This window comes from Numida meleagris, chromosome 6, assembly GCF_002078875.1.
Source record: "Numida meleagris isolate 19003 breed g44 Domestic line chromosome 6, NumMel1.0, whole genome shotgun sequence".
Lineage (NCBI taxonomy): Eukaryota > Metazoa > Chordata > Aves > Galliformes > Numididae > Numida > Numida meleagris.
Genome location: NC_034414.1, coordinates 1,917,455 through 1,929,443, shown reverse-complemented (window position 1 = coordinate 1,929,443; position 11,989 = coordinate 1,917,455). Strand labels below are relative to the sequence as shown.

Sequence of the window (11,989 nt, the reverse complement as noted above, 5' to 3'; positions counted from 1 at the left end):
CAGGAAGATGATAATCTAGTAGCAAAAACACAACAGCAACACAAGACACTGGGGAGTCCCTCGTCACCACCTGACAGCACCGAGGATAGCAAAGTCACTGCCAGATCAGGTGTTTTACACCACTGAGCAAAATTCTGCTAGGTGGCGTGGAGAGATTGAATGAAGCGTGATGAACAGGAGAGGGTAGCAACGCAAGAAACAAGAGATCAGTGGCAATATATTTTTATATAAATTAGGTCAAAACATAGGTGCTTACCAGCACCTGCTATAGATACCTGAAGCAGCTTTTTAGATTCAGTGACTGCTAGGCAGGTGATGAGCATTTGGCTGTTGTTTTGTGATACCTCCTCTCCATCATTCTGGAGAAGAACTGGAGAAATCTAGCTTTCTTCCAAAGAGAAAGGGAGGTTTCAAAAGCCAAAAGAAGTTGACAGGGCTGGGAGGAAAGGCAAAGAAATCCACCAGTTCTCCATCAGTTTGCCAGCATCCAAAACCTTGGTGGTCTCCCTCTACACATCTGTTTTAGATCAAAGTTTGAAGGTCAAAAATGTCATTCCTCAACCTACTGCTCTAATGAAGTACTTGAACTTGTTCTCTAGAACTAAAATGCAAAAGCAAGCATTTTCCCTTAATGTGTTTACAGAGTTATTAAAGAAGCTGAACGGCATTCTGATCTTCCTTACAGTTTCACTGCAAACATTCATCTCACAGAGCTTGTGACTGAAGACTTGGTTTCATTCCCTCTCTCAACCCCGTGCTCTAAAAAGTGTGCCTTGTTTCCCCAGAACTTCTGCATCAGATGGATGAGGTGAACGATGAGTTGCTAAAAAAGATCACAAACAGCAAAATTCAGCCTCCCCAGAGGAATTTCAGAGTGGAGAAGCCTCAGGAAGTTTACGTGCCCCTCACCTTCGAATCCAGCTCTGAAGAAGTCAAAGCGTGGTTGGAGGCCAAGTCATTCAGCAAAGGGTAAGATCGGCGCTGCTGCCAGTTGAAATGTTGTTTCTTCATTTAAGGAGGAGTGGGGATGCAGCTTGGAACACTTTGGCTGGATTTCAAGTCGTTTATATCTACCTTTAGATGTTGTGTTGCAAACTAGATTTTGGTCATATTAAATACAGACTATGTGGCCAGTACATTTGGAGCCAGAGACCTACTACTCCACCTGGACTGTCTCTGGCAAAGCTGTCCTAAAGGATCAGCGAGGAACAAGATCCTCAGATAGGGCTAGGAAGTCGAGCCAGCCGCAGGGACCAAAATGCTGCAGGTGGTCTAGGGCCACAAGTTACAACTCATGTTCTGCACTGTGAGCAACAAGAAGTGTGAGGGCTGCTTCCCACATGCAGTGAAATCACTGCAATGCCCACAGATGCGGTGTGACGCTGGCTTCACCCATTCCTCGTGGCCTGCTGTCATCCTTGCCATGAGCTTGGGATGCCCAACAGCTGCTGTGCTGCCAAAGCCTTGCATGGGACATGGTCCCAGTGCCTTGTTACCGCTGACTCCTCGCCTTCAGCAAGAGGCCACGTATAACACTGTTATCTACTGGTTTTGTGTCTTCCCAGGACGGTGGAACACCTTGGCATCCTTACTGGAGCTCAGCTTTTCTCCCTGAACAGAGAGGAGCTGAAGAAAGTGTGCGGTGATGAGGGAAACCGAGTGTACAGTAAAATCACGGTGGAAAAGAACCAGCTGGAGGTAAGCAGCTGTCTGGACAACTCCTACCGAAAAGGATGCCTGCATCAGCAGTGTCCAATGTCCCATTAAACAAGCATTTTAAGAATACAATTTAAAAAAAAAAAAAAAGACAAAATCGAAACCAACCAACCAACAAAAACAGCACTAAAAACGCTGAGAATTCTTTTAAGCAAAAGGGTCCCGAATCCGTAAGGCAGATCACCCTGTCTCCACTAAAGACTCTCCCTTTTTACTGTTCCCTTTGATACTTGCTCTTCTGGAATTAGTTAGATATTACAAGTTAACCGCAGCTTGAAGTTTAAATTCAAACTTTGTTTTTTGTTTCCATTCTAGAAAAACAGAGGGGAGACAGAGCTCCAAGAAATTATGAAGCGTCGCCAGGAGAGGATTGATTCTGCTAATTAAAATCTATCTGCTTTCTTTCAGCTATTAGTCATAGTAGTGCAGAAAAAGGGAATTAAAGCAATGATCCCCAGTCTAGACAAGAGACAGCAGTGCTCCACATTTAGCAGTGTAATTGCCATCAAAGGGACAATTCCTTGAACACTGTTGGTAAGGATAGACACTAAGACCATATCCCGCTGGGAAAGGTGTTTTAATATTGCATGAAGGTTTTTATATATATATATATATATAGCTATATATTTTATATTGAAATTGTACGTGCATGTGATCAGAACGGATGAGGATTCACGCGGGTATGAACGTATGACAATGGCTGGATTCGAGAAAAACAAGCAAGCAAACAGCAACACAGAGCTTTTAAAGCAGGGCTGTCTGTGCTCCCTTGGGAGCAGAGGGCACGGCACCCAGCACAGAACAAGCCAGCCTGAATGCTTAGAGTCTGGACCACAGAAATAGCTCCTTTCCCCCACCCTTCGTTTCCATCTCTGTGGCAGATATCCCGTGCAGCCCACTAGCAAAGGCTCGGTGTCAGCTCGCTGCCCTTTCCGTCCCCACGTGCCCTCTGGTCGGACGAGGTTAGAATTGCAACACGCATTACCTAAGACTGGGCTGCTTCCTTAAATACCCGTTACCAGTCAGTGCTGCCTTCGAACAGTGGAAATGGGCTTTCATTGCGTAACAAAGAGCAGGATCTGAGTGACAACCGAAGCGATTTGAATCTGCAAATAGGTGAGCTCAGCCCGATCATCCCTGCTTACCCAGAGGCTGGGGCTCGGGACAGCCACGCAGCCCTTCACCTTGGCGCTGATCCCGGGCCCGAAAGCTGCAGCACTGCCAAAGCCAGGCCTCCAACAAGGAGAAGATAAGCCCCTGCCGTTTGCTCACACCCAAAGCCATTCCCAGCGTGGTCACCGCTCACCCTCACCTTCACGTTTTCATTGCAAAGAGTAATCTGAGATGTTTCCTAAATAAGGAATGGCTGTTTTAATACAAAATAATTAGCCACAAGGGAAAGAAAAAAAAAAAAAAAGGCAGAAAAAAAAATTCTGATTTAGTAGATGCTGCTGTTCTTCAGTTCTTGTTTCTCTTATTATGTGCATATGTATGCATCTTTCTAGTGAAATGTTCCCTCACTCTGACAATCTCCAAATAGGGATGAGGGGAAAAATCCCTTTTCCTAGAGATATAATCAAGTGATTGTACATCAATAATTTACTCAAAGTTTTAAAAGCTCAAGCAAGCATATAGTAATTTCCTTTCCACAGCAAGGTGGACTCACTGTATTTATATCTCTATTTTACTGACACACAATCTTGCAAAGAATGCACTAAAACCAGCATGACGTGGGAATGCTTTGCCCTTCTCATTCACACACACACTGGTTGGATGGCAGTTCAGGCCCGGGTGGCACAGAGCCCTATACACAGGCACTCCTTAAGGTGCTGTGAATGGTCCCTCTTCCTCCACAGAGCACAGCCAAGCCCTGAAAAGTGAATGTCTTGGCATGATTTGGGCCCATGCTTGCACATGCAACGAAGAAAAGCTGTGCAGGTGGCTCGTGGACAGATGTCTCAGTTTGAGAATACTGACGCATCTCTTGACTTTGGCTTAGATCTTCCAAAAACGTTTCCAGTGGGTTGTGTATTTTCTTAATCTTTAAATGGCCCATTGATAGCATCAGCAGAACTAGGGTGCAGGCAGGGAGCTTCAAGGGTCACGAAAAGGCTGGAATTTGCCAAGGGTACTCACCTTGTCAGGGAGAGATGAAGAGGACAATCCTCCTGAGAAGCTCGGGCTTCTGGATTTGGGTGGAGATGGGAAGCAGGACAGAACACTGGCGAGCCTTTGGTGGTGTAAGCACAGGAGGCTACATCAATTCTACAATTAAAATAAAAACAAATGGGGAGCTTGGACATAGAACACCATTCTTGTGTTTGTGTGTGAGGTCACACAGAATCACGCGGAATTATCGTTACTTGGGGTTGGAATAGAAGCGTACACAACAGTTCTCTGAAGCTGGGAGCCATGGGAGCATTATGCATAACAGAAGTGTCTGTAAGCCTTATTGCAGGTCACTTTTAAAACTTTCCACGTGACTGAGCTGTGCATCTGCTCTATTTGTACCGCCTGCAAGTAATGCTCTAATGTACTGTACATTAATGTAATTGAACGAAGGATAAAATAATATAACCATGCACTGTATAAGATTTATTAAAATAGTTAAGTTATACATATAACTTCATCTCTGCCTCTTTCTTTTGGGTAGAAAAGAAAGGAACAGGACTCAAGAAGCTGTTGTTAAGGGCTGTTTTTTCCTAATGACTCGTGGCTGCGGGTCTGAGATGCACAGCAGAGAATCTCAGCTAGTTTCCTTTTGTTTCTCAGGACTGACATTCAAAAGGAAGGCTGTTACAGCTGTGATCGTGATTCACGACTCAAAATAGGGCTGGGTGAAAATTCCACATACGATAACTGGGGAAGATCGTGGAGTAGATCCTCCTGGAAGCTATGCTAAGGTACACAGAAGACAGGGAGGTATTATGGGATAACCAGCATGGCTTCAGCAAGGGCAGGTTCTGCTTGACCAACTTTGTCCCTTTTTGTGATGGCATAACTGCATCAGCAGACAAGAGAAGTCGCTGATCTCACCTATCAGGACTTCACTAAGGCCTCTGACACTGTCCCTCATAACATCCTTCTCTCCAAATGGGAAAGATACTTATTCGATGGACAGACTGTTCGATGGATGAGGGATTGGCTGCGATCGTAACCACAGAGTGGTGGTCAACGGTTCAATGTCTGGATGGAGATCAGCAACAACTGGTATGCCTCAGGGGTCTCTACTGGGACCAGTGCTCGTTAACATCTTCATCAACGGCATCGACAGTGGGATCGAGCGCACTCTCGGCAGTTTGCAGATGATACCAAGCTGCGGGGTGCTGTCAACACACCTGAGGGCTGGGACGCTGTACAGAGAGTCCTGGACAGGGTGAGCAGTGGGGAGAGCTGAGAGCAGCCCTTCAGTATCTAAATGGGGCTGGAAGAAAGGACGGACTCTTTAGCAGGGCCTGTTGCGACAGGACAAGGGAAAACGGTTTCAAACTAAAAGAGGGCAGATTTAGACTGGATGTAGGAAAAGATTTTAATGCTAAGAGCAGTTAAGCACGGCACAGGTTGCCTGGGGATGTGGGGGATGCCCCGTTCCTGGAGACATTCATGGTCAGGCTGCATAGGGCTCCGAGCACCCAGACTGCACTGTGAGAGCCCCTGTTCACCGCAGGGCAGCTGGGCTAGGTGACCTTTTAGCGTCCCCTCCAACTCAAACGAGTCTATGATTCTATACCAACCAAATATTGGGAAAGGTACCAGCTGAATCCAAGATACGCCTTTCCTCGGCGTGCCAAGTCACTCTCGCTCTGAGATGCGTGACCGCTCCCCGCTGCCCGGAACGCGCGGACCCGCCCGCCCCCGTCGCCCCAGGGGCGGGCCGAAGCCCACATCTCCAAGGTGACCAATCCCCGCCCTTCCTGAGTCACCAAACCACCCAATGACGAGCTTCCTTCCTCCCCTCGCCTTTCCGCAGCGCCACCTAGCTGCCGTCCGTCTTGTCCCCGCGTCGCTGATTGGCTCGCGGCGACCCCCATCCGAGACGGGATTGGGCGAAGCGGGGGGCGCGCCCGCCCCCGGGCCGAGGGTGTCGGGAGCGAGCGGCGGGTGCGCGCGCAGGCAAGCTCCCCTCCGGGCACGCAGCGTTCGTTAAAGGCGGCACAAGCCCCCCCCTCACCCGCGGAGCATGTCGGTGTCCCCCGTGAAGCGGCAGAAAATGGAATCGGCGCTGGACCAGCTCAAGCACCACACCACGGTGGTGGCCGACACCGGGGATTTCAACGGTGAGGGAAAGGACGGGGGGGGGTGGGAAGCGGAAGGGCGAGGGGAGCTGCTGCGCCCGCAGCTCCCGGCAGGGTGAGCACCCGCAGCGTCCACGGGCTGTGCAGGGCAGCGCCTCTCGCATCCCAGCAGCCGCTCGTCTGCTGCTACGGGCGGGCAGCGAACGCCGGGGACAGCCGGCCCCCGACGGCAGTGACCGGCCAGCGCCGTGCGGTCTGTGCTGCAGGAGATCAGAGCTGAGCCCTGGAGATGGCTCCGTGTGTGCGCGTCCACTGACCGCCGTGGTGCTGGTCTGCCAGCTGCCTGCAGTACCCGGGTGCAGGCCGGGCAAAAGCTTACGGAGAAACTTGCCTTAAAGACGCGGCAGCGGCTGAAAGGTGCGGAGCGTTGGTGCAGCGTCAAGCGCGGAGCGCCGAGAGCTGAAAAAGAAAAGGCTCACATTCTCCCTAGGAAAGCTGAAGTGACGCTCAGCCTGCCCACCCGGCCTTCTAGCCCCCTGCAAGGGGGAAGGGAACTGCAGCCTCCTGCCCGAGATGCTCTATTTTAACCTTTGGGATGGATGAAATGACTTCGTGTGTCCTCACCGGAGCCCGGTGAGGTTCTTCAGACGCTGCAGTGCTGGAGGGTTGTATTAAGCCGTCAAAGTAAACTTCTCTAAAGTTGCGTGCCTGTTTCAGAATACACTTTTATCCACGTGCTGCTCTACTTCAAGCAGTCGCCGTGAATTAAAGTGTATGTTGAAGGACCTGCTCGGATGGAATGAAGCAGCTTTGGGCTCACAATCACTGTACAGGGGGAAGCTGTGGAAAAACACTATTTTCTCCTACCACTACAAAAATAAAGTCGTGTCCTGTTAACCTGTGTTGCCAGCTCTGGTAGAAGAGCTGGCAATAACTACCTGATTATTTGGGACATTCAGCTGTGGGAACGAGAGAGCCTGCAAGCAGGAAGCGCTGCAGGGCTTGCAGAGGCCCTCCCTGGTTGCTGAGTCAGGCCCTGCATGCCAGGCAGCTCAGCTCTGATTAGGGCCTGACAATGCACGGGCACAGCCTAGTAGGTAAACAGCTGTAGCACCTGAAATAGGTGGAGTGCGGGGCTTAAGGTAAGCCCAGCAGTCAAATATCCTATATGTGGAAGGAAGCAGTACAAGACAATCACAAGGGCAGATAGTCTCTTTGACTACTTGAAGTTCTGAAGCACCATCGGGCTCATCTCTTAGTTTTTCTACGAGATGAACTTTACTTTTGTTCAGGCTCTAACAGCTGTGGGCAAACAAAAATCCAAATGCCTGACCCAAGAGGGAGAGAGAGATTCCCTTGTCTCCCCTTTCCCCTGTGACTCCTGGAATTCAGCTATGCTGGTAAATCTGATTATGGAAGAGGGTTTCTATTTTTACAAACCCGAGCAAAACCCTTGGAATCGTTCAGGCCAACTTATTATTTTCAACAAGCGCCCTCTGTTTCCCTAGCAATCGATGAGTACAAGCCCCTAGATGCCACCACGAACCCATCTCTGATACTGGCTGCTGCTCAGATGCCAGCGTACCAGAAACTTGTGGACGATGCGGTCGCCTATGGAAAAAAACTTGGGGGGTAAGTGAAGAGTCGAGGTTTTTGGTTGTTTTTTTTTAAACTTGTTCTCAGTAGGTCTATAATTAAGACACTTAAGGTCTATAATTAAGACATGCTAGCAGCATGGTGGGTTTCCCACTCGTGTACTTGTATACCTAGCTCCAAAGACAAGACGTAACCACGTCTGCTCTGCTCAGTGCTCATTTGAGCACAGGCATGTCATGCTAAATGGGCTGTGACATTTGATCTTTAACTCAATGGCAAGCCTTGAATGCACTTTCTTTTTTCCCTCCCATAGAAGTGATTTCGTTCTTCATGGTTTTTAGGTCAGAAGATGAGCAAATCCAAAACGCTTGCGACAAACTTTTTGTATTATTTGGAGCTGAAATACTGAAGAGGATACCTGGCCGTGTGTCCACAGAAGTAGATGCAAGGTTGGCTGCTTTTCTTCTGGGTTACCCAAGATCTTTGTGCATACAAAGAGAGGCACGATAGAGTTGAAGAAATACATTCTTGCCTGGACAGCTCACTGTTACAAGGCCAGCAGGAGTTGGTAGTGTTAATATTTAAGAGAATGAACAGCAGTTCATTTACTTGTTTTAACTTGGTGACAAAGCTTCATGAGAACAAATAACAGAGGCCTGATCTTCGTGGTCCTTATGCCATTCCTTAAAGAAGGGAAACCTTGTGCATCCAGTATACTTAGAGCTGTGTTCATTCTCTTCTGTCTGATATCGCCCTCTATTTCCAAGAGATCAGTTCTAGCAGTTTATTTAGAAATAGGATTCCTCTGTTAACCTGCTCCTCGTCACGTCACTTTCAATGCTCAGTTTCTACGTTCATTATGGAAAAGCTTGAGAAGAGCTTTAGTCTGTAGCTTTCTTGGGGAAAGTCACCTTGAGCTCTGAGTTCTCTGAATCCGACATCAGCAGTGCTGTCACAGCACTCTTTGTCAGGCTTACCATCAAGGAAGCATCTCCAAGAAAAAACCCAGACAATTGCTCTGAATAGTGCTTCTTTAGGGGAGGGCTATTTAAAAAAAACACAGCTTTTAAGAAGCCCTGTTCTTGTTCCAAAGGTTGTCCTTTGATAAAGAAGGAATGATTCAGAGGGCCAGGCGTCTGATTGACCTTTATAAGGAAGCAGGAATTGGTAAAGATCGGATTCTCATCAAGCTTTCTTCAACATGGGAAGGAATCCAGGCTGGCAAGTAAGTACTTCTGTAGCTGGTGTGCTGATTCATAGTGTGCTTCTGGCCGGTCACAGGCACTTGACAAACACGTTCTACACTTAAAATAAAGAACTGTTTTGAAAGCACAGCACCAGGAAGTCTGTTGCTAGGTCTGCAGTAAGCACAGCGGCACACTGGAGCTTTCTGTTAATTAGGAAAAGTTGGTTCATACAAGGGCCAGGCCATTCATAAAAAGTTTCCCAAAATGGTACGTGAATGAAAAACATGAAGGGGATCACTGGGAGCCTGGCGGTGCGACACTTTGTTCTGCTACCTTTGAACTTGAAAGCTTGTAAACTGTACCACATCTCTAATGCAAGTCAAGAAATGACTAGTTTAACCTATTAACTTATTGCTACAATGTGCAGTAGGTGAGAAAACTGCCATTTTAAGCCAGCCTATGTCTGCAGGGTTCTGGAAGCGGAGTATGGGATTCACTGCAACATGACCTTGCTGTTCTCCTTTGCTCAGGCAGTCGCCTGTGCTGAAGCTGGGGTTACTCTGATTTCCCCATTTGTAGGACGCATCCTGGATTGGCATATTGCTAACGGAGATAAGAAAACCTATGAACCCTCAGAAGACCCAGGTTAGCTTTTTTAAAATGCAATAGCTATACAGCCAAACTGCAATTAACCTTAAAAATCCCCCTGTGAAACAAATGAATGTTTTTTTTAGTATGTTCTAAATAACCACTTAGGCTTCAAATGAGCAGTTCTGAAGGTCACCAGTTTCTCCTCTTTAGGAGTGAAGAGCGTCACTAAGATCTACAATTACTACAAAAAGTTTGGCTACAAAACGATTGTGATGGGTGCTTCATTTCGAAATACGGGAGAAATCAAAGCGCTTACAGGCTGTGACTATCTCACCATTTCACCCAAGCTCTTGGCAGAGCTCAGCAAAGAGCACGTCAAGCTAACTCCCACACTCAGTGTTAAGGAGGGTAAGTCCACTTCTCTGTAATGCAGACTTGCTCAGACTCTCTTTCTGCTTCATCATTAAGAGTCTGTGGTTCCACCCAGCTCCGTGGTGCTTCTGTCCTGCTTTAAGGCCAAATCTTGACCCTTCTCTGAAGGAAACAGTCACATTTCAGCTGTAGTACTGCACCTGCTTATACATAGTTACATAGGGAACTGTCTCAGTTCCCACTGAGTACACTAATTGGAATTAAGGTGCGTTTTGAGCACACTTAAATACTCTGTCCCTTCTCCTGGGGACAGGGAAAGAAGGAGGAACCTTACCCTTCATGCACTCGGGATGAAATGTTACTGACTCTTAGCAGAGATCCAAAGAGTTGAATCATGATGCTGATATAGCTGTTCGCTCTGGGCACACCAGAAGACTTTTTCCCTCCTGAAACATTAGAAATGAAGTCATATGCAAGACTGATTTGATCTAGTGCTACTCTGCCACGATGGTTTTGAGTGTACAGTCTCACTGCATTACTCCTGTGTTTCCACAGCCTTATCCAAATGCTGCTTCTCAGCTCAGATGGTGAGATTTGTGTACAGCTGTGGTTGGTGCTCACAGGGTGCTAGCTAGCTGGTAGGCGTGTTATCAATCGAGCTTTTGTTAGGTACTTGCCAAAGGATCAAAGACCCAATTGTTCAGCGTATTTGCTTAGAATATCTCACTGCAGTGTTGTTGGTAATATTACTGAAAGTACCAGACCAATTAGAAACAGACACAAGATAACGGCCCACCCGTGGACGTCGTATTTTGAAGGAAACTGATGAGCTAGATAACTTTCTTCAGAACACAGATGAGACGCATTGAGTCTTCCATCCCAAAGCATGCTCACATAGCGAGTCGTGCTGGAAATGGCGTTAGGAACTTCTCAGCTTTTCAGTTGGAGAGGGCCAGAAGCTTGAGACTTTTTAGGAAGCCCCTGGTACCTGATGACAGTCTGCTAGAGTTTTGTTCGTTTTTCAATTGCCCTTGTGCAGCTCAGGCCTGTGACCTTGAGAAGATCCACCTGGATGAGAAGGCGTTCCGCTGGCACCACAACGAAGACCAAATGGCTGTGGAGAAACTGTCTGATGGGATCAGGAAATTTGCTGCAGACGCAATAAAACTGGAGAGGATGTTAAAGGTAGATGCTATATCGTGCTCCCTCTCTTTCCACCTCGCACATTCCTTTAAATACTGCTGCTAACCCTCAATTGCTTTTGGTACAGCAAAGGATTAGGAACCTGTGAGCAAGTTGGATCAGGTTTGGTGCAGGTGGTGCATGTTATGTAGGACAAGCAGCCTGCAAACTGGCCACCCGAGTAGAATGAACTTGATCAACTCCAATGCACTTCATGAAGGAATTCATGCTACATGTAGACAGGCACCTGGTTTTTGAGGCCCAAGGCAGTGTTTAGACTCACAGCTAATCAAGATAACACTCCTATCTTAAGCAAAAAGCCTCAAAGTGAAGAGTCTAATTCGAGGCTTGTTAACTGTCAACACTGATTTGAGACACACCAATAATAACCTTCAAAAAGCTGGAAATAAGACACGCTTGTATTCCTTGCAAGAAGCTCTAAGAGCAGGTGCTGAGCATAGCCAAGCCCTGTCAAGGTTTTCTACTGGTATAGGGCAAGTATTTTAGGTGGGATTAACTGAATTTTATGGTTTTTTGGGGAAAAAATATACATTAATTATGAGTTCAAGGCACTTGTAGACTGACAACTACTCACCAGTGAAATAACTTGCATTACTGAAGCGAAGTTCAGTTCCCCAGCTCCCACTGATTTGTTCACTTCTCTCTTCCTAGGAGCGAATGTTCAGTGCTGAGAATGGGAAGTAGAAGAGTCAGAGTTCTCCTGACTGCTCCAGGCTGAATGAGTGGATCACCTGGAATGAAATGGATGTACAAATGTCTTACCTGTAAAAGTCTTACGCTGTGTACGCATAGATTTCTGTATTATGCTTTTTTTAAAAACCTATTTGCAAAGGGACAAAACTTCACTGTTTTTGTGGCACTTTGTTAATACATGCAAATTAACACATACTTTCCTTGTAATGTGTTTACTTCCTCACTGCAGGAGACTTGGGTGATCCAGATGACACGACAGTTTGATTTCCACTAGAACATAATATTGTTTGTCTTAAATTCCTAGTTGTCAGGCTCCGCTTCTCACACGTTAAGAAAACAGTTGTTTCTCATGCTGGCTTACTGTGACTTGAAAAAGACACTTTTCAGAAACCATCT

At 47.0% G+C, this 11,989-nt stretch overlaps 2 protein-coding genes across 2 annotated transcripts in view; both read left to right on the top strand.

The window, feature by feature from the left end:
* Positions 1-4,337, top strand: part of EPS8L2 (EPS8 like 2) — a 47,761-nt gene extending 43,424 nt beyond the window's left edge. Inside the window, exons 19-21 of the mRNA XM_021403482.1 lie at positions 786-969; positions 1,566-1,698; positions 2,032-4,337. Of these exons, the coding sequence (XP_021259157.1) occupies positions 786-969; positions 1,566-1,698; positions 2,032-2,103 (389 nt within the window). The 3' untranslated portion in view covers positions 2,104-4,337. The remainder of the gene's footprint in view (positions 1-785; positions 970-1,565; positions 1,699-2,031) is intronic.
* TALDO1 (transaldolase 1) lies at positions 5,775-11,788 on the top strand. Its single transcript, XM_021403484.1, has 8 exons — positions 5,775-5,993; positions 7,460-7,583; positions 7,889-7,996; positions 8,641-8,772; positions 9,204-9,379; positions 9,536-9,733; positions 10,737-10,882; positions 11,552-11,788. Exons 1-8 carry the CDS (start codon positions 5,897-5,899, stop codon positions 11,582-11,584), a joined length of 1,014 nt encoding a protein of 337 aa, XP_021259159.1. The 5' UTR covers positions 5,775-5,896; the 3' UTR covers positions 11,585-11,788.

What these genes read in the sequence shown, in the direction of transcription:
- TALDO1 (XM_021403484.1), top strand. Translation starts at nt 5,897, where the DNA reads ATGTCGGTGTCCCCCGTGAAGCGGCAGAAAATGGAATCGGCGCTGGAC. An exon ending in TCCACAGAAGTAGATGCAAG is followed by an intron (nt 7,997 to 8,640) that starts GTTGGCTGCTTT and finishes CTTGTTCCAAAG; the next exon opens with GTTGTCCTTTGATAAAGAAG. An exon ending in GAAGGAATCCAGGCTGGCAA is followed by an intron (nt 8,773 to 9,203) that starts GTAAGTACTTCT and finishes CTATGTCTGCAG; the next exon opens with GGTTCTGGAAGCGGAGTATG.